Source organism: Corvus moneduloides, chromosome 5 (genome assembly GCF_009650955.1).
Source record: "Corvus moneduloides isolate bCorMon1 chromosome 5, bCorMon1.pri, whole genome shotgun sequence".
In the NCBI taxonomy this organism is placed as follows: domain Eukaryota; kingdom Metazoa; phylum Chordata; class Aves; order Passeriformes; family Corvidae; genus Corvus; species Corvus moneduloides.
The window spans coordinates 2,528,082-2,547,095 of record NC_045480.1 but is presented as its reverse complement, the minus strand read 5'-3'; the positions used below and the strand labels follow the sequence as shown (position 1 = coordinate 2,547,095).

At 50.4% G+C, this 19,014-nt stretch overlaps 1 protein-coding gene and 1 long non-coding RNA gene across 2 annotated transcripts in view; one reads left to right on the top strand and one right to left on the bottom strand.

Moving 5' to 3' along the window:
- Nucleotides 1–5,257, bottom strand: part of DDRGK1 (DDRGK domain containing 1) — a 34,255-nt gene extending 28,998 nt beyond the window's left edge. The window contains exon 1 of the mRNA XM_032109278.1: nt 5,120–5,257. Coding sequence (XP_031965169.1) covers nt 5,120–5,207 — 88 coding nt within the window. The 5' untranslated portion in view covers nt 5,208–5,257. The remainder of the gene's footprint in view (nt 1–5,119) is intronic.
- Nucleotides 5,258–5,390: 133 nt separating this feature from the next.
- LOC116444715 lies at nt 5,391–10,908 on the top strand. Its single transcript, XR_004240457.1, has 2 exons — nt 5,391–5,869; nt 8,439–10,908. It is a non-coding gene; the product is annotated as an uncharacterized LOC116444715 (long non-coding RNA).
- The last annotated feature ends 8,106 nt before the right edge of the window (nt 10,909–19,014 follow it).

Sequence of the window (19,014 nt, the reverse complement as noted above, 5' to 3'; positions counted from 1 at the left end):
AGGTGACCAGCATGGAGTGGGCTCAGGATGCAGTAAACCCCACCAAACCTGACCCATATCACAGTCAAACACACAAAGCACTTGTTGGAGAGTATCTGTCACATCTCCAAAACATCCACATTAACAGCAGAAGACACCCAGCCACTATGGACTGTCATTTAGTAGGAAAACAAATGTTTTAATGAAGCTTTTTTCTTCCTTCCAGTCCCTAAAATATTTTTCCTGACTGCAGTTTCTTTTTCAGCAGCACACAGCTGGCTGAACATGAGCCAGTGGCACCTGGCTTGTGCCAGCACTGGGGTGGCAGCAGGGCCAGGGCAGTGCCCGTCCCCTATGCTGGCACTGCTGGGGCACCTCCAGTGCTGAGGGCAGCTCTGAGCCCCTCACAGAAAGACTCTGAGGGGCTGGAGCGTGTCCAGGGAAAGGAATGGAGATAGGGAAGGGGCTGGAGCACCAGGAGAGGCTGAGGGAGTTGGGAAAGGGGCTCAGCCTGGAGCAAAGGAGGCTCAGGGGGGACCTTGTGGCTCTGCACAAGTCCCTGACAGGAGGGGGCAGCCGGGGGGGGTCGGGCTCTGCTCGCAGGGAACAGGGACAGGAGGAGAGGGAACGGCCTCAGGCTGGGCCAGGGAGGTTTAGGTTGGATATCATGGAAAATTTCTTCACCAAGAGGGTTGCCCAGCCCTGGCCCAGCTGCCCAGGGCAGTGTTGGAGTCCCCATCCCTGGAGGGATTTAAAAGTCGTGTGGATGTGGCACTTGGGGACGTGGCTCAGTGGTGGCCTGGGCAGTGCTGGGGGAATGGTTGGTACTGGATGATCTTAGAGGGCTTCTCCAACCTTTCTGACTCGAGCATTCTACAGCTTCTGTTTGCCAGGCACTCAGCTGGGCAGTCATTTGGAAAACACGAATGTTACTCATTGCATTTCTTCCTGTCCTTCTCAGGAGGAAGAGCAAACCCTCGTTTGCTCTGCTATAACACACCTGGACCTGGTCCCTCAGGGGTCAGGGATTTGCCGACGTGACTCCAGACACAGCCTTTGTTGCAGAACGCTGAAAGTTAAGCTGTGCTCTCTCTCCCCCCATGCCACTGATGGCACACAGAGGGAAGGCTCCACAGAATAGAGGACACACTTAAAAATCACTTTTGCTTTTTCTTGGAACTGGACTGACCATGAGATCTGAGCTCAAGAATGATTTGCTCTGGGGTCTGTCCCTGCTGGGGTTTTTTTTCACCCCCTCCTGCAGCACAGGGCGGGGTTTGGCTGCTGCACTTATCTGAACACATCTCTTCATTTTCCTGTAGCTGCAGAGGTCTCAGAAGTGGCACCCCAGGCTAGTCAGATCATGCAGAGATTAGTCACACAAGCACTAATTAGCCTTGATCCAGAGCCATCTGAGTGAAAATTAATGGCCAGCATTAAAGAGGTGAGACAAGTGATCCACAAGCTTTGCAGAATGGCAGGCCAGCCTAAATTCATGAGATAAACCCCTCAAATTAGCAGGTAATACAAACAAAACACTCAACAGCCGTCTGGGAAATGGACATGGGCTCAGTTTGTATTTTAAGCTCTGTTGTCCAGGGTCTGACTCAGCCCCCAAAGCCCAGGAACAGCTCTGTGCTGGGCACAGCAGCTCTACCTCAGTGTTCAGGAAGCATCAGTGCAGTCAAGAGATTATTTCAGCTGACTTGTCAGCCAGGGCACAGCAGCAGCTTGGAGACTCTGGTTGTGTCTGCTTCCCGAAGGGAGAGAGAACTGAACTGTGCTCTGAAAGCAGAAATATTTCCTGAACTGGACGTGAAGCACCACTGCAAAAAACACCATGGAATCTTTCAAAGCCCAGATCAGGACCTGGTTTTACACTCTCCAGGTAGAAATCTGCCCCTTCACAAAATCGTGCAAACTTCTGCTTACAGCAAAGCTGCTTTTCTTGAGAAGGAACCCCCTGCCTATGACAGCACCTTCCTCTCAGTTCCATCAGACAAGCAGGTGACACCTGGGCTGGCAGGTCTGGAGGGTGTTCAGAAAGGGACAGAGCTCCACCTGCTGCACCCTCACACGTGGTGGCACTTCCCACCACGCTGGTGGCACCATCCAGCACCTTCTGCCTCCATGCAAAACCTGTCAAATTCAGAAAGGGATTCAAAATTTAACAGGTGGAAGCCTCCCAGCGAGGTGCTTTAGCCCAGTGCAGTTTATCACAAAGAGATGTGGCAACCACATGAAAAACCAAAAATACTTTTTTTTTTTTCATTTTCAGCAGAACAAGTCCAGGCATGATCCTGCTGGAAACACTGTGCTGCTCCAAGTGACCTTTCCAAGGACTACAAAGGTACAGGATTTACCTCTCCTGATCCTTAGCTCCCTAAAGCATGCAAGTCTTGAACATTTTTAAAAAGCAATTTCCAAGAGAAAACATGAAAGGAAGCTGCTGCCCCAATCCCTGCATGTTAACGAGGAAAGGTGAGAGCTCCCACCACTTCTTTAAGACAAATGTCCCTGGTTTCAAGTCCTTTCCTTGTGGCAACACAGATTTATTGGCAGAATTGTGGCAGATTCCATTTTCCACCTAAGAAAATTGAACAGGAAAGCAAATTCCTGCTTAAAACTAAATTCTGTAGCTATTAAATACACCGCAGTCCCAGTGGTTCTGAAAAATAATTTCTGTTGTGTACAGAGAACAAAGTCATCCTCGGCAGCTGAAATCCTGTGAAGGGCTTTATCATGACAGAAACCAATATATTAAAGTAAAAAATATCTTGAAACCACAGTAAAAAATGCAAGACCAATTTGGAAATGTCAAAAAGTTGCCACAATAAAAGGCTTCAACATGATTAAATTATCCTGAATGTAAATTAACTTCAACCAACGTACTCAAAATCAGTATTAAAACTTTAAAAAAAAAATAATTCCCACTATTTAAAACAAATGCTTCGGCTTCAATTTAGAACTTTGAATGCTTAAAGAGAAAATAAATCCTCCCCAGCCCCACAGCCCCTGATTTATTTAAATCATGACAGGAGTCAAGCTCAGGAAATGATAAGGTTTTTCCAGGACATGCATCCCTCACTTTTACCAGAAGTTCATCTCTTCATTCACAAGAATCCAATGAAACGACATCAGTTTCCAAACCTTTCCAAGAGAAAGATTTAGACCAGGTTTGTGGAAGCAGAGGTGTGTGAGAAATGTGTTGGAAAATTTAATTATTATCAGCAAAACCTGCTTTTGACACAGATTCCTTACCAGCAGTGTTGCACTGAGTGACTGTGTTTATAATAAAGGTGTGGGGTTATTTTCCTCTTAATTAAAAATTATCAAAGCTACTCCCCCACAAGAAAAATAATACAAATTCTATCCCCAAACACCCCACATCCCCAAAATCTGTGGAGATATTGACCAGGAGTTCAGAGTTTGTCCTGACTAAACATCTTAATGTGACACCTGGCAGCCAAACAACCTCCCTCCTTCCACTGTGAGAACACAACCAGGTCAGCGAGTTCACAGCCACATCTGACTCCTTCCCACAACACTCAGCTCCCACCCACACAAGGCCACTTCCAGCACAGTGGAATTGGCAGTGCTGATTATGGTTGGACTCGGTGATTTTAAAGGTTTTTTCCAACCCAGATGATTCTCTGATCTAACACTGGTCAGCAGTGACACAGGGCAGGAAGTGCTGCATCATCCACCTGCTTCCCACAACACCTGAACTGCCACGGCCAGCACTGGGAGAGGTGGAGAAGGAGAAGTGGGACATGGCTCAGGATTGAATCCAGATGGCTCTGGAATATCTCCAATGAGGGAGACTGCACACCCTCGCTCTCTGGGCAATCTTTTCCAGCGCTCTCAGTAAAGAAATTCTTCCTCATGTTCAGGTGGAGCTTCCTGGGATCAGTTCCTGCCTGTTCCTGTTGTGCCATTGCTGGGCCCCAGGGAGCAGAGCCTGGGCCATGCCTGGAGCCCTCCCTGCAGATACTGACAGACATGGATGAAGTTCCCTCTCAGTTGTCTCTTCTCCAGGTTGAACAGCCTCAGTTCCCTCAGCCTTTCCTCATCAGGAAATGCTGCAGCCTCTCCATCATCCTTCACAGCCTCTGCTGGAGCCACTCCGGGTCGCTCCTATCCTGAGGAGCCCAGAGCTGGACACAGCACCCCCAGGTGCTAAGCAGAGGGGCAGGATCACCCCCTGACCTGCTGGAAATGCTCTTCCTGATGCACCCCAGGATCCCCCTGGCCTTCCTGGCACAAGGGAACACTGCTGCCTCAGGGACAGCTCGTTGTCCACCAGAACAGCCATGTCCTTCCCATGAAAGCAGACCCCAGTCTCTGTCAGTGCTCAGGGTTGTTCCCGCCCACGTGCAAGACCCTGAACTTGTCTGTGCTTAATTTCAGAAGGTTTTTCTCGGATCCTCTCTCCGGCCCTTCGAGGTGCCTCGGAAGGGCTGCACAACCCTCTGAGGCATCGGCCATTCCTTGTTTTGTACCATCAGCGAACTTACTCAAGGAGCATCAACTCCTTTGTCAGAGTCACTGCTGAACAAGTTACAAACACTGGACTCAGTACACAACCCTGGAGGACACCACCAGTGACAGGCCTCCCACTACACACTGTGCCCCTGACACCGACTCTCTGGACCTGTTCTCCATTCCCCTCCCCGTTTGCAGGAACCTCAGGGACACCTTCCCAGTCCCAGAGCCCCTGAGAAAACCCCCGAGAGAGAACTCAGACTTCCAAACCCGGCGCCCTCACCCTGGGGCCGCCTCAGGCCGGGAACCCCCAGCCCCCCGCACCAGCGGCACCAGGCCTCAGCGCTCCCACCTCACGGCCTGCGGGGCAACCCGGACGGAGGGCAGGATTAAGACCCCGGGACACCCCCGGAACCCTCCCCGGGACACCCCAAAACCCCTCGGGACGCCCCAAAATCCGCGCTTCCCCCCAGCATGGCGGGTCCCCCCCGGGGGCCGCCCGCGGCACGGCGCCCCCTGGCGGCAGCTCAGAAACGCGCACCCCCCCCCAACCCCCCGCGCGTGCGGACCCGGTTGAGAGCAGGGCCGCGCCCACCGGAACGGGCCGCGGGGGGGCGAGGGAGGCCCGGCCAGTCCGCTCGGCTCCGCGACCCACCTGCCCTGGCTTGGCCGCGGAGGCGGGTGGCGAAGAAGAGAAGGACGGCGAGCAGCACGGCAGCGGCGGCGAGCAGAACCGCGTCCATCCCGCAGCGGCGGCCCCGCCCACATCACCCTTGGTACGCCCCATCCCCTTCCCCTGCCGCAAGGCCCCCCGCGCGCGGGCTGCCCCGCGGGGTGCCTGTGGCGGCGCGGCGCGGCGGGCGCGCTGCGCTCGGGCAGGCGCGGTACGGGCAGCCCGCGGGAAGGGTCTTGGCGTGTCCCTGAGGCGGGCGTTGAGGGAGGGCGCGGAAAAAGGAATTAAAGGCGGAATTAAAGCAGGAGTTAAAAGAGAAATTAAAAACTCTGAGCCAAAACCAGGCTTGAGCGCGGCGCCCGCGGGCCTGGCCGCCCGGCACGGGTGCTGCGGGCGGCTGGTGACGCGTCCGTCCTCCACACGCGGCGGGTGGGCCCAGGCTGGGCAGATCGTCAGCCGTGACCCCGCACCGGCTCCACCGCAGGCAGGCCTTGACAGCTGTCGAGGTGTCCCTGGCAATGGTGAAACTTAAGTTACACCTCCGAGTAATTTCTGTCTTCTGCCTTTTAGGTCTCTGGAAATGGGATGAAGCTGGAGCTGCCTGGCTCAGCAGCGTGTCAGGAGCTATGTCCTGACTTGGCCTGAACCAAACGTGCCCCTGGCAAAATTAGGCGGGCTGACATTGAGCTGGCCCACAACCAGCTGTCTGATGCAGTCATCTGGCTTAACTTGGTAAAAACGGAGGAAACAAAGCTACTCAAAGAGGGCTCCCAGCTGGCAGAAAAAGGAGGCTCGGGGGGAATTTCTGGCTCTGCACAACTCCCTGACAGGAGGGGGCAGCCGGGAGGGTCGGGCTCTGCTCGCAGGGAACAGGGACAGGAGGAGAGGGAACGGCCTCAGATTGTGTCAGGGACGGTCAGGTCGGACACCAGCAGGAATTTCTTCATGGAAGGGGTGGTCAGGCACTGGAAGTGGCTGCCCAGGGAGGTGGGGGAGTCTCCATCCCTGGAGGTGTCCCCATCCCTGGAGGTGGGGATCGCTCGCAGGTTGACCTTGGAGGTCTTTGGTTCTGCGTGATTTGTTTAAAACTCGGGTTTGCATTTTTGTGTGCAGAGCCAGGACGGGTGGGCGGGCTTTGGCTGCAGATAATGTTTCAGGCTGGCCTGATGCTGGTGTGCAGCCGAATGAGGATTTTTGCCTCCTATCTCTCCCTTGTGCAGGCAGCAGTGCTCCATGCAACAGGACAGAGCAGGCAACTAATTCATTCTTTATTTTTTTCTGGATTCGGTTTTAGATCAGGACAAGTCTCAGCCCAAAAAGATGCAGTAACTTGCACTAGAGATGGAGAACAAATTTCCCCTCTTTGGATGGTCACCCACTGTTAGATCTGAAACTGTTTGTCAGGCTCTGCCCCAATCCTGGGCGGAAGGGAAGTGTTTTAAGCTCTACCCATTTTCACTTGCTTTGTAGTTGTGAAGTTCTGGCTGATCATTTCTTGCTTCAGAAATGCCTTCAGTATGGCTTTTTAAAGCATTCTTGGTGTGGGAAGTGTTTTAATAAATTGAAAATGCAAATTAGAGGCTATGGGACATCTAAAGGTGATCAAAAGCACTGTTTTAGCTAATTAGTCATTGCCGTGGCCTCCACAGCTGCCTGTGTCCCTGTCACGAGCTCGAGATGAGTTCAGATCTGGCAGCACATGAAAAGCAGCTTCTGCTGAGGGATTTGCTGAATTTTAGCAATGTAGAACCAGCAACATGGTGGGAAGTCCTCAAAAAGGAACTGAACTACAGCCTGAGTGTTTTATGGCAAAGTTTTATTTTTGTAATAGTCTTTCAAATCTTATTTTGGGAATCATTCATAGAATTGTAGAATGGTTTGGGTTAGAAGGAGCCTTAAAGCCCATCTCATTGCACACCTTGCCATGGGCAAGGACACCTTCCACTATCCCAGGTTGCTCCAAGCCCCATCCAGCCTGGCCTTGGACACTTAAGGGATCCAGGGGCAGCCACCATTCCTTGGGCACCCTCTGCCAGCCCCTCCCCACCCTCACAGGGAAGAACTTCTTCCCAATATCCCATCCATCCCTGCCCTCTGGCAGTGGGAAGCCGTTCCCCCTTGTCCTGTCCCTCCAGGCCTTGGCCCCAGTCCCTCTGCAGCTCTCCTGGGGCCCCTTCACGCCCTGCAAGGGGCTCTGAGCTCTCCCTGGAGCCTTCTCTTCTCCAGGGGAACATTCCCAGCTCTCCCAGCCTGGCTCCAGAGCAGAGGGGCTCCAGCCCTCGGAGCAGCTCCGTGGCCTCCTCTGGCCTCCTTATGCTGGACACCAGGGCTGGGGCAGCTCTGCAGGGGGAGTCCACTTGAGCAGGGCACAGGGGCAGAATCCCCCCTCCCCTGCTGCCCACGCTGGGGGATCAGCCCAGGGCACGGAGGGATCTGGCTGGGCCGTGTGAGCTTCTCATCCACCCCCAACACTCCCTCATGTTCAGTTTTGGCTAAAGCAGATGTGGGGAAGCTGGAGGTTCCCAGCCCCTGTTTGTGTCCCAGCCCTGCAGGCAGCACACACTTGTTCCAGTGCCGAGTGCTTTATTTCCCTGCATGGTCCCTACAGCCTTTAGAAGGAGGTGATGTTAACGATGGGATGTCACCTGCTCCTCTCTGGGCTGCAGAGGGAGCAGAGGAGTTTTTCCTGTAGGTGTCACCAATGCCCCGTGTAGAAACTGAGCTTAAACTCCCGAGGAAGGACAGAGCAAGGGATGCTTAGGTCAGTTTGATAGGACATCAGTCTTCTGAAATATTTGACATCCCTTGGGTTGTGTTTTACAGAAACCTTTTTATATTTTTCCTAAATTAGGTCTGGAAAAATCCCTCTGGTTTCTTTAATAGCCATGTAAATTCCAGAGGATTTTGAGGCTGGCTTTCTACCAGGACACTGGGAGAATGTGTGAAGGCTGTGATGAGCTGTGGGTGGTGATGGAGTTTGGTGACTGCTGCTGGAGCGTGACTTGTTCCACTCAGTCATGCAAATACTGCAAGAATATCATGGAATGATATGGGTTGGGAGGAACCTCAGAGACCATCTCATTCCACCCCCTGCCATGGGCAGGGACGCCTTCCACTGTCCCAGGTTGCTCCAAGCCCCATCCAAGCTGGCCTTGGACACTTCCAGGGATCCAGGGGCAGCCACAGCTTCTCTGGGAAAGTTGTGCCAGAACCTCCCCACCCTCACAGGGAATTTCTTCCCTAATATCCAATCTAAATCTGCCCTCATTTAGTTTAAAAGTGTTTCTCCTTGTCCCAGCAGTTGGAAATCCTGTATCACAACAATCCAGTATTTATGCTGACCTATGGAATTTCCTCACCCAGCGTGGGGGCAGCACCTGGTCCCAGTACAGGCAGTTTTGGGGGAAAACAGGTATCTTTTCAATTTATTCTTTATTTTAACAAAAGGTCAAATAGTACATTCCCCTCTCAAACACCTCATTGTATATAGAAATTATATAAAATCACAGAATCATTGAGGTGAGAAAAGCCCTCTTGGATCATCAAGTCCAACCATTCCCCCACTGCCAAAGCCCCACTAAACCACCCCGCAGTTCCACCTCTACACTTAAACTCCCTTTAAATTTAAATCCCTGCTGGGCAGGAGGCACATCCACGTGTGAGCGCTCGTCCCTTCTTCGTAGCAGCCGGGAGAACTCGCCCAGCTGGCAGAGCAGCCCCGAGGCTTTGATCTGGTGACGCGCGGGGCCGTCAGGTATCGATGGCCGCTAATGAGGCTCTGAGGAGAGGCAATTCCCTGCTAATAAACTAAAGTGCATCCAGGAACTCGGTGTATCCCGGGCCCTGGGGCCAACTGGCACAAAACGCCCTCTTCCACACTTGTCAGCTTGCCTCGCCTTCCAGGAGAGAGTGGCTGGATGCAAAATGCCTGCTGGGAGGTGTTCCTGGACTGCTCTGTGCCTTGAACCGGGAATTATCTAGGAAAATGTAGCTTGGCACCCAAGTTTGTGCAGCGGGACTTTCTAACAATTTTCTCCCATGGATGTACTTCCCAGTGCCTGGACACGCCTTATTTTCCAGCAGGGATGCAACCTTCGTGCAGGAGAATTTATTTACACGGAGAAACGCTACAAGTGCTGCCTGCTGCCTCCCTCGCACTTGGATGTGGACCTCGGCTATTCTTCCAACTCCTCTCTAAATGTGCTGATGGAGGGGAGCGTTTCTGCGTCACTCCTTTGTGCCAGTGGGACACAGCACCTTCCAGGAAGCGCTCCGGATTGCAGGATCACACTCTGGGGAGTGTCTGCATCAGGGTGCCAAAGAGCTGCTGGTGTATTCTATAATTGCAGGGTAGTGAGCTCCACCCAGGACCTCCCTGCACCATCTGGAGCTCAGCATCTCCCCAAAGCCTCTGAAGAAGCTTCTGCGATCTGTCTTGGTCTGTTGAGGCCCTGCTGCTTCCTTCTCACTGCTCTACTTGTGTCATTGGTTTCAGGAGAAGTAAGATGGTTTATTGTTGCTTGAGATACCTTCCAAATCTACCTTGAACAGTGAAATTTAAATACAAGTAACGGTCATAATCGAAATAGAATCCCAGTTCTTGAAAACAACATTACAAAATTAAGAAATGCATGAAAATTTGAAGGCTTGAAATCATTGTGAGGTGATTCCCTCTGTGTTGTGTTTCATGGCAGCTCATTTCTGCTCTGAAGGTTTGAGTGTCTGGTCTAGTTCAGCCACAGCTGCTTCTGGGCCAGGATGTCTGAGAGATGCAGAGAGTGAGACTTGATCAGATAAAGGCCTCTTTTGCCTTAAAAGCTGGGGGAGGATTTGAAACAAATAATGCCAGTAAAGATATCAGTCTAAAAGAAATTCAGCCAGGCTAAGGATTTCTTTGAGTAGGTCTTCAAAAATATTTGAAGATCAAGATTGCTGTGCTAACAGGGGATTAAAGGAAAAAATAGTGGTGAAGTGAAATCCCTGCGACTGAAATTCAGATGCTTTCCTTCCTGTGGGCACAGAACCAAAACTTTTCAAAGGCTCTGGTGAACAGTGCAGCCACACAGCTGGTGGTTTTGGATGTCCCTGACCACACCTTGTGTGGCTGTACCTGCATCTGTGAATGTCTTTCCAGCTATCCATCTACAATCTTTTCTTCATCTGTTTGGACTATAAACTATTCCATATGACTCTTAACCAGTGTTTCCTGGGAATGGGCACATTCATAGAAAAGACCTGTTGGGAGTCCCCATCCCTGGAGGTGTTCAAGGAACATTTGGAGGTGACACTCACTGCTCTGGGCTGGTTGACAAGGTGGTGATGGGCCAAAAGTTGGACTTGATCTTGGAGGTCTTTTCCAAGACTTAGCTCCAGCTGTATTATCTGAGCATGGTCCCAGCACTGAGCAGGCTACTCCTCTGGCATTTTGTAGCTGAAAATCAAAGATTAAAATACTTTTCTTCCTAAAGTCAGTCCTGGGGAGGGCAGCCATCACAGATACAGCGGTGATGGAAACGTTCAGAGGTCGCTGCTGTTTTGGCTCTTTGTCAGTCAGAGCTGCTCCCACTGCAGAGCTCTGTCCTCTCTGCTCACGCCCATCGAGCTGTTTGTCTAGAGCCTTATAATGAGTTTCCTGTATCTTTTCAAAATGTAAATTGTAACCAATTTACAAGTGTTTAGTTAAGAAGTCGGTCACTGCAGCCACGCTTTAATTTCACCTGTCCCTTCCGTGTTTCCATTAAACCCCATTTAATTACAATCCTATCTCTTTCTCCGGGCTCAGCTCTGCTTGTAATAAATGTCCCTCAAAGTCTGTGACTCAGCTGACAACACCCGAGCAGTGACCAAGACCTGGATGATCAGGATTTCCTGCACAAATTAACAAAGAACTGTTCTCCTGTCTCCAAAAATCCACCAGCACGAAGGGGAAAGAAAACCAGAGATGCCAAAATGGAATTTGGTTTCTTCGCTGCAGGTGAAGAAAAGGGGAGCACTTGTGCCCAAGCAGTACCTCCCTCAGGTTGTCCCCAGGGACCACAGGGACTTGCAGCTGTCTGAGGGTTTGCTGCATGAGGGGAGGCTTTTAGCTACAAAAATCCACCTTTCCAGCCAACTCCCATAAATCCAGGGCGCTCAGTTGGATTGCAGACTCTGCTTAACAGGAACGTTGCTCACCATTTCACATCCTGGTTTTGGCACAAGCAGCTTGAGTCATGGGCTGCATTTCTCTTTCTGGATGCAGCACAGAAGAAAGCACTTTTATTTTGGCTTGGCTGGCGACTGAACTGTGGGGTGCCTGTTGTCTTTGGGGCAAAGCCTCCCCTCCTCTAAAGGCTTTTCCCCACCGTTCTCAGCATCCCTTTGCCTCTGCCTTCCCTCTGTGCTCCTGAGTATGTGGTGGGATTGGCCAGGGGATGGATCCTGGCTTCTGATAACCTTGTTATCAGCAAAACACGTGTCTGTGTCACAGCAGCACCTTGGTGTAACCCAAGGGCTGATGTTCATCTGCCTGTATTCATCTCCCTTTCAGACTTCTGCAGTGACAAGCCCAGGTCCTCGTGCTCCCTGCCCTAGTGGTGGCAGACTTCTCCACACTTCCTGTGTCTGTCCATCTTTCAGTCTTGCATACAAACAATTGGCCAGTTGTGGTCTTGCCTTGTGACATCTAATTTCTTTTTCGGCTTCATAAATTAAGATTACAGAGAGTGGAGAGCCTGACTCCCCTCAGAGGGGTGTGATAAAAGGATGAGAAGCAACAGGGATTTGCAGCAAGGGCAATTCCATCCTGAGAGGCAAGGAACAATGTTTTCACTGTGAGGATGGTGAAATGCTAGACCACGAGCCCAGAGGGGTCGGGGGCATTGCTTTCCCTTGGAGGTGTCCCACATTCAGCCAGACAAGGCACCGCTCAATTTTGATGCAATTCTGCAAATGCCCATGAAACAGAACAGAAGGAATTGCATGTCCAAGCAGAGATGAGCGTGGATGCAGCCTGCAGAGTCTCCTTATCTGTCTTTGAAATACCACTGCTCCGTTCAGCAGCTCCGCGCTGACAGCAGGCCAAGAGCTGCATCAGCGACCAGGAATATTCGCTTTTCTCCTCGGACTGCGTGGAGTACACAGATAACTCTGGGAGCAGCAAGGCGGCTTTCATCTTCCTGGAGCTAATCCAAATGGATCACGTTGCTGGGGGAAGTCAGGGGAGAGCAGGAGAAGACAGAGTATCTTTATTTAAAAATAAATTAAAGAAATCCTTAAAATGAAAGCATTTAGCAGGGGTTCAGCAGGATCAGGAGGCACCAGTCCTTGCTGGTGCTGAATTTATTGCCTGTGTTAAATGTCTGGACTGAATTGCCTTGTCTTCCCGCAAATGGGGGTGCTCCTACCTAGCGGTTGGGTGGTGGGGAAAAGGGAACAGAGCTGTGTGTGCTGCCCCTGCTCTGTGGATAACTGAGGGAACACGGAATTGTGAGGACTGTCAGGCTGGATTAGGCTCAAGGCATAGGTAATCCAGTTCCTTGCTTTCTTCGATGACCAGCACAGCAGGTTTCCAGGAGTCATTTTAAAAGCAGAACAGAAAGTTTCAGAGGGAAAACCTTTTTTTCAGGAGTCTCTTTCTGCAGGATCTGTCTCCAGCACAGGTCAAGATGCTCAGAAATGATCTTTGCTCTGGGTTGCAGGTCCTAAAGTGGCTAAACTGGGAGAGAGGTGCAAACCCAGTAACCTCATAAATGAGATTCACTGGATTTGATTTGCCAGTAGCAACCAAATAATTGAATCCCAGACTGGTTTGGGTAGGAAGGGACCTTAAAGACCATCTAATTCCAATCCCCTGCCATGGGCAGGGACACCTTCCCCTATCCCAGCTGGCTCCAAGACCCGTCCAGCCTGGCCTTGGGCACTTCCAGGGATCATGGGGCAGCCACAGCTTCTCTGGGCACCCTGTGCCAGGGCCTCCCCACCCTCACAGCCAGGAATTAAATCATTCTAATCCATTTAAATCCATTCTCCACTCAGCCTGTGTTTGTGCTCGGGATTGCCCCCATCCAAGGAGTTTAAAGGAATGCTTCCTGTAAGTCAAGAGGAGGGTGTGGATACCTTGTGAATATCATGGCACTCAGGAAAGTGGATTCCAGCCAGAGCTCCCAGGGCTCCCATAGCCTTCTCCATGCTCCTCAGGCACTTCCCATCCCATTGCTGGGCATTATCCCAACTCCAAGCCAGGTGAAAAGTGGGGAGATGAGCTCAGTGTGGCTGCTGGAGGATTCCCTGGGTATTGATGAATACATCTGGGGGATGGGGATGGGGACAGGCACTGTCTTTAGTGTCATTAACAGAGGGCTGGAGGATGAATTGATGGCCAGAGAAGAGTGCCCAGGTTACTTTGTCTTCTCTTTGATTTAAGCACTGTACAATTAGTGCAGAGCTTGAAAATTATGCTATTAAACATTGTGCTCTCCCTTTTAGTGGATGGCTACTGGGAGAACTTACTGGAAGACTTCCAGTACTCCTGTTTCCAGAGGAAGCGTGCAAAAGGACGAGGGCTGCCCAGGATCCCACATATTCACCCCAAATCAGCATCACCTCTATGCTGCATCCCTAATATCTGGCTGAATGCTTGAAAGCCACGTGCCCTATCCCACCTCCAAACCCTTCCAGTTCATCACTGTCCCTGTCACAGCAAGGGTTTCCTTTATTCCTGACCTAAATCTTCCTGCAGACAATGTAAGCCCAAGATCATCCCCATCCCATAATGAATATTCATCATATTCTGTAACACATAATGAAGGTCAGTGTTCTTTAATAAGAGAGAAGAAAGGCGCACAGGAGGTCCATTTAATAACAGAGGTGACTGGTACATAAAGCAGGGAGATGTTATAATTAATATCACAAGGGTGGGAATGTGCTAAGGAAAATCCTGGCAACCAGGAGGAAGGGATGCCGTGAAGTTTTAGCTTGAAGAAGTTAAAAAAAGCTTTGACTGAAGTTAATGGAAATTCTGCCCGCATAAGAAACACAGGTGGAAGGGAAAATCGGCTTATTTTAATCAAAGCGAGAGGGGAAAAAAACCAACCCTAATTTAAATCAGTCCAAGTGATTGCAGGCTTAATTCTCTCCCCTTATTAGACTCTTCAATCCTAACCCTACAGTCCTAAGAGATCTCTTTACACTGGAGGCACAGGAATTTAATTTTATGCGCACTGACCTCAAAGTGATGGAGTGAATCCATCCTCTGTCAGTGGGGCGGATTCCCAATTAAATCTGCTGGGAAAGATGATTACATGACCCCATCCTTTTCAGGAAGTGGGATGGGTGAGGAGGTTCCCCTCTGTCAGTGCTCTCAGGTCTGAGGTGCTGGATAATTGCTACGGGTGGAAAAGGGAGGAGGAGGGTGCTTTGCTCCTGTTCTGAGCTGGAGGGAAAGGAGGGGTGAAGCATCTGTCCATAAAGAAAGGCTGGGAGAATTGGGGCTGTTCAGCCTGGAGAAGAGAAGGCTTTGGGGTGACCTCATTGCAGCCTTCCAGTACCTGAAGGTGCTCCAAGAGAGCTGGAGAGGGACTTTGGACAAGGGATGGAGTGACAGGACAAGGGAGAATGGCTTCAAACTGAAAGAGAGTAGGGTTAGATTGGATATTGGGAAGAAATTCTTTCTTGTGAGGGTGGTGAGGCCGTGCAAAGGTTTCTCAGAAAAGCTGTGGCTGCCCCTGGATCCCTGGAAGTGTCCAAGGCCAGGTAGGACAGGGCTTGGAGCCAGCTGGGATAGTGGAAGGTGTCCCTGCCCATGGCAGGGCATGGAACAAGATGGTCTTTAAAGCCCTTTCCAACCAAAACCATTCCGTGATTCTGTGATGGAGGTTAAAAAGGAGGATGGGGAAAGTCAATCAGGACATGTTTACTGTATTAAAAAAAAAAAATTCCCAAAATTCATAATTAAAAAAAAATTAATTCCCAAAACTTCATAATTTAAAAAAAATCCCAAACCCCACAGATTTAGTTTTCCTCCCTCCTGCAATTTTTATCTGCTTCAAAAAAAAAGAGAGGAGCAAGGAAAAGGATGCCATGTAGGTGTTACTTTAGAAAGCCCTGATAAAAAGCCTAATTTACCTTGGTTTTAATGGGGTTCAGCCAAAATTCCTACCAGGACATAAATATGAACTCATTCCTTTCCTTCCCATTTCACTTTTTTCCATCCCAGAAATTACACCGGCAGAGAGGTTGGAAGCAGCCAATTCCCATGAATAAGTGGAGGAGAGACCCCATTTCATCCTGGCAGTCATTCCGGAAACGGGGCCAATTCATTAGGCAGAGATCTCCTCATCCCTGAGCAGAACAGCCTGTTCTGCCTGCCCTGAGTGCCTTCTGCTCTCCCAGCATCCACAGAGGTTCCTGCTTGGAGAGGGACAGCCTTGGAATCCTACCCTGAGATATTTATATGGATTTGTGTGGGGGGGGGAAAAAAAAAAAAGCTGGGTTTTTGGCAAAGTTTTTTAATTTTTCACCCCTGCCATCCACCTTCTTCCCCATCCACAGAAAGCATCCAGCCCTGGAGGATTCATCCAAAAAGAATGGTATGCTTTGCAGTTATATTGTTTTTTCTTCTTTGGTTTGTTTTTGGGGTTTTTTTAGGGATTGCTTTTCAACAGAGAAGCAAAACTAGCCCTGAGAAAAAAGACCATTGAACCTCCCCTCATCCCTGTCCTTTTGCAGCCTCGGTTTGGGCTCTGTGCTGCCAGCCCCAGCCCTGCTGTGTCCTGGTGCCAGCAGTGGTACCCAGCCAAGAGGGACCGGGAAAACTGGGCTTGGAGATGTCCCCAGTGATGGATTTTGCTGCCATCCCATGGGCACTGCCCGTTGAAGCCACTGGACAGGTCTCAAGGGAGGGGCTTGATGGGCTACATCGGTCTGGCAGTGACGCCCCAAAAAGAGGAGCTGGACAAGCTCCCACCGAGCCAGCAGAGAGGGGTGAAAGCCAAGAGACAGGGACAGGGATTTGTCCTCCAATCTCCTTCTGAAACACAAGGACAGAATGTGTAGGAGGAGGTGCTGAAAAGGTGCTTTAATCACCTTTAGGCATGAGAATGCCCACGGGATCCTATTTTCATCTGAATATATCCCTAAATTTTTAAAGGATCATAGACCCATGGAATCTCCTGAGGTGGAAGGGACCCACAAAGATCATTGAGTCCAACTCCTGGCCCTGCACAGGGCACCCCAACAATCCCACCCTGTGCCTGAGAGCGTTGTCCTTTCAGGGTCCTGTCAGTGATGGAGTTGTGCTCATCCATTTCTCCCATGGCGCTCCCAAGTCACGTAACCTTTCCTGACTTTTCCTTTGCCTGCAGAGAGGACAAACATCCTGGGTTTAGTTTTATCCCTTCCCAACAAAGAAGACATTGAGGGGCTGGAGAGCGTCCAGAGAAGGGAATGGAGATAGGGAAGGGTCTGGAGCCCCAGGAGCAGCTGAGGGAGCTGGGAAAGGGGCTCAGCCTGGAGCAAAGGAGGCTCAGGGGGGACCTTGTGGCTCTGCACAAGTCCCTGACAGGAGGGGGCAGCCGGGTGGGGTCGGGCTCTGCTCGCAGGGAACAGGGACAGGAGGAGAGGGAGCGGCCTCAGGCTGGGCCAGGGGAGGCTCAGGGTGGATATGAGGGAAAATTTCTTCATGGAAAGGGTTGTCCAGCCCTGGCACAGCTGCCCAGGGCCGTGTTGGAGTCCCCATCCCTGGAAGGATTTAAAAGCTGTGTGGATGTGGCACCTGGGGACAGGGGTCAGTGGTGGCCTGGGCAGTGCTGGGGAAGCAGTTGGATTTGTTGATCTTAGAAGGCTTTTCCAACCCAAACACTTCCGAGATTCTGTGGTTCTGGGATTCTGTGGATACAAATATGCTGCTAGCAAGAATTTTTCTTGCTCCTTTCCAGTCCTGTGAGATATTTTTCTCTCTCATGGAAGATGTTAGTAGAGTTCTATAAGCTATAAACACCTGTGACCATGCAAAGTTTTGTTTATAGTACAGTAGAAAAATATTTCGACAATGGATATTGTAGGATTTTAGCCAATCACCCCAAGGGGTGGCTGATCCTTTGATCAATTAGACTATGAAGAAAAAAAGTCTATAAAAGAGTTGTAAAATAATTAAATCAATCAATCTTGCTGCACAATTCCTGCCTGCTGGATCTCTCTTCTCCTCCCTACTACTGCGGGATACCGTGACAGGATTCTGTGATTGTATGGTTCTGGGATTCTGTGGTTAAGTGGTTCTGTCTTGTCTGCCCACCCTGGTGTGACCCACTGCTTTAATGCATCAGGTCTTTGATGTGAACCAAGCTGACCTTTATCTCCCCAACACAGTCTGGATCAGAGGGAAGCAAAAAATGTACCGGGACCTGGAGGACAAAAGCCACTGCCACCTCCTGGCTCATGGGGTGACTTAAACAGCTCCATGGTTTTGGTCCAGGCTCCTTAAATGGGCTCTTGGCTGGATCCCAGCATGGACCAGGAGCTCTCACACCCAACCTCCCTGTGCAACCCATGCCGAGTGAGGGCTTTCTGGGTTCTAACTATCAGTGAACTATCTTAGGCTTCTTCTTTTCATCGAGTCCAGGTGACCCTTCCTCATACATTTCAATCCCCTGAACCCCTAAATCAGGCTGAAACGTCCCGGGGTTTCTGATTCCCTGGCTCCAGCGCTGCCACTGAAGTGTCTGGGCAATCATTTTCCAGTCAGTGCTTGAGTAGCTGGTGTGGATTTAGTGTGTCAGAGCAGAGGCTCCACAAAAAGCAACATTTCCTGCATGCAGCACCACATTTCAGCATCGAAGATAATTCTGTATTCCCATCTGCTTTATTTTAAGCAGCTCCAGGGATGGAAAGAGCCACCTTAAGAAAATAAGCCAGCGCTATCCTGCTCCAGCCGCCCACGGGCTGACAGATTAAATCTCGTTTGCTTGTGCCAGAGTCTTGCTCACTTGTTTGTCATTATCTGGAGTTTTGTTAGGCTCTGTTAAAAAACAAAATCAGCAAAACAAAACTTTTTTTACTTTTTTTTTTTTTTTTTTTTTTTTAAATAAAAATGGAAGCTATGCCAGGGATGGGGAGAAATACAGGCACACTCTTGGAGAGCAGCAGAGCAGCAGTGATCTGGTCCTGCCAAGGATGTGTGGATGGGAAGCTCTGGAAGACTGACAGGAGGAACTTCCAGCCGTGCCTCACCTTGGATACTCACCCATCCCCACAGCCTGTTTCCAGGGCTTGCATGGACACCTCCACTTCTAATGGCATTTTAAAAAATTCTTTCAAAAATTTGCTGTTATCTTTGGAGTTCTCTTATCATGCACATCTTCTTCCACCCACGCTGGACACCAGAACTACGATATCACAGTGAATTACATCCTTCTCCATTCAAATTCAAGTGGAAGAAATCCTGTGAAGAGCTGAGCAGACACATTTTGCCACCCTACATCAGCTTTCCATGCTGGATTCACATCTCCCTTTCTTCCCCCTTTTTCTCCTCCCTGTTTTTTTTTTCTTGCTGCACATCCTGATCCAGAGAATAAATCAGGTGGACTGAACTTCATTACTTGGGAAGCCACCACTTCCCAGACCACGTAATCACGGAGTCCTGGAATGGTTTGGGTTGGAGGGGACCTTAAAGATCATCCAATCCCAACCCCTGCCATGGGCAGGGACACCTCGCACTAGCCCACATTGCTCCAAGCCCTGTCCAACCTGGCCTTGGACACTTCCAGGGATCCAGGGGCAGCCACAGCTTCTCTGGGCAACCTGTGCCAGGGCCTCCCCATTCTCACAGGGAAGAATTTCTTCCCTGTATCCAAGCTAAACCTACCTGTTTTCAGCGTGAAATACCAGCTCTTCATAACCTC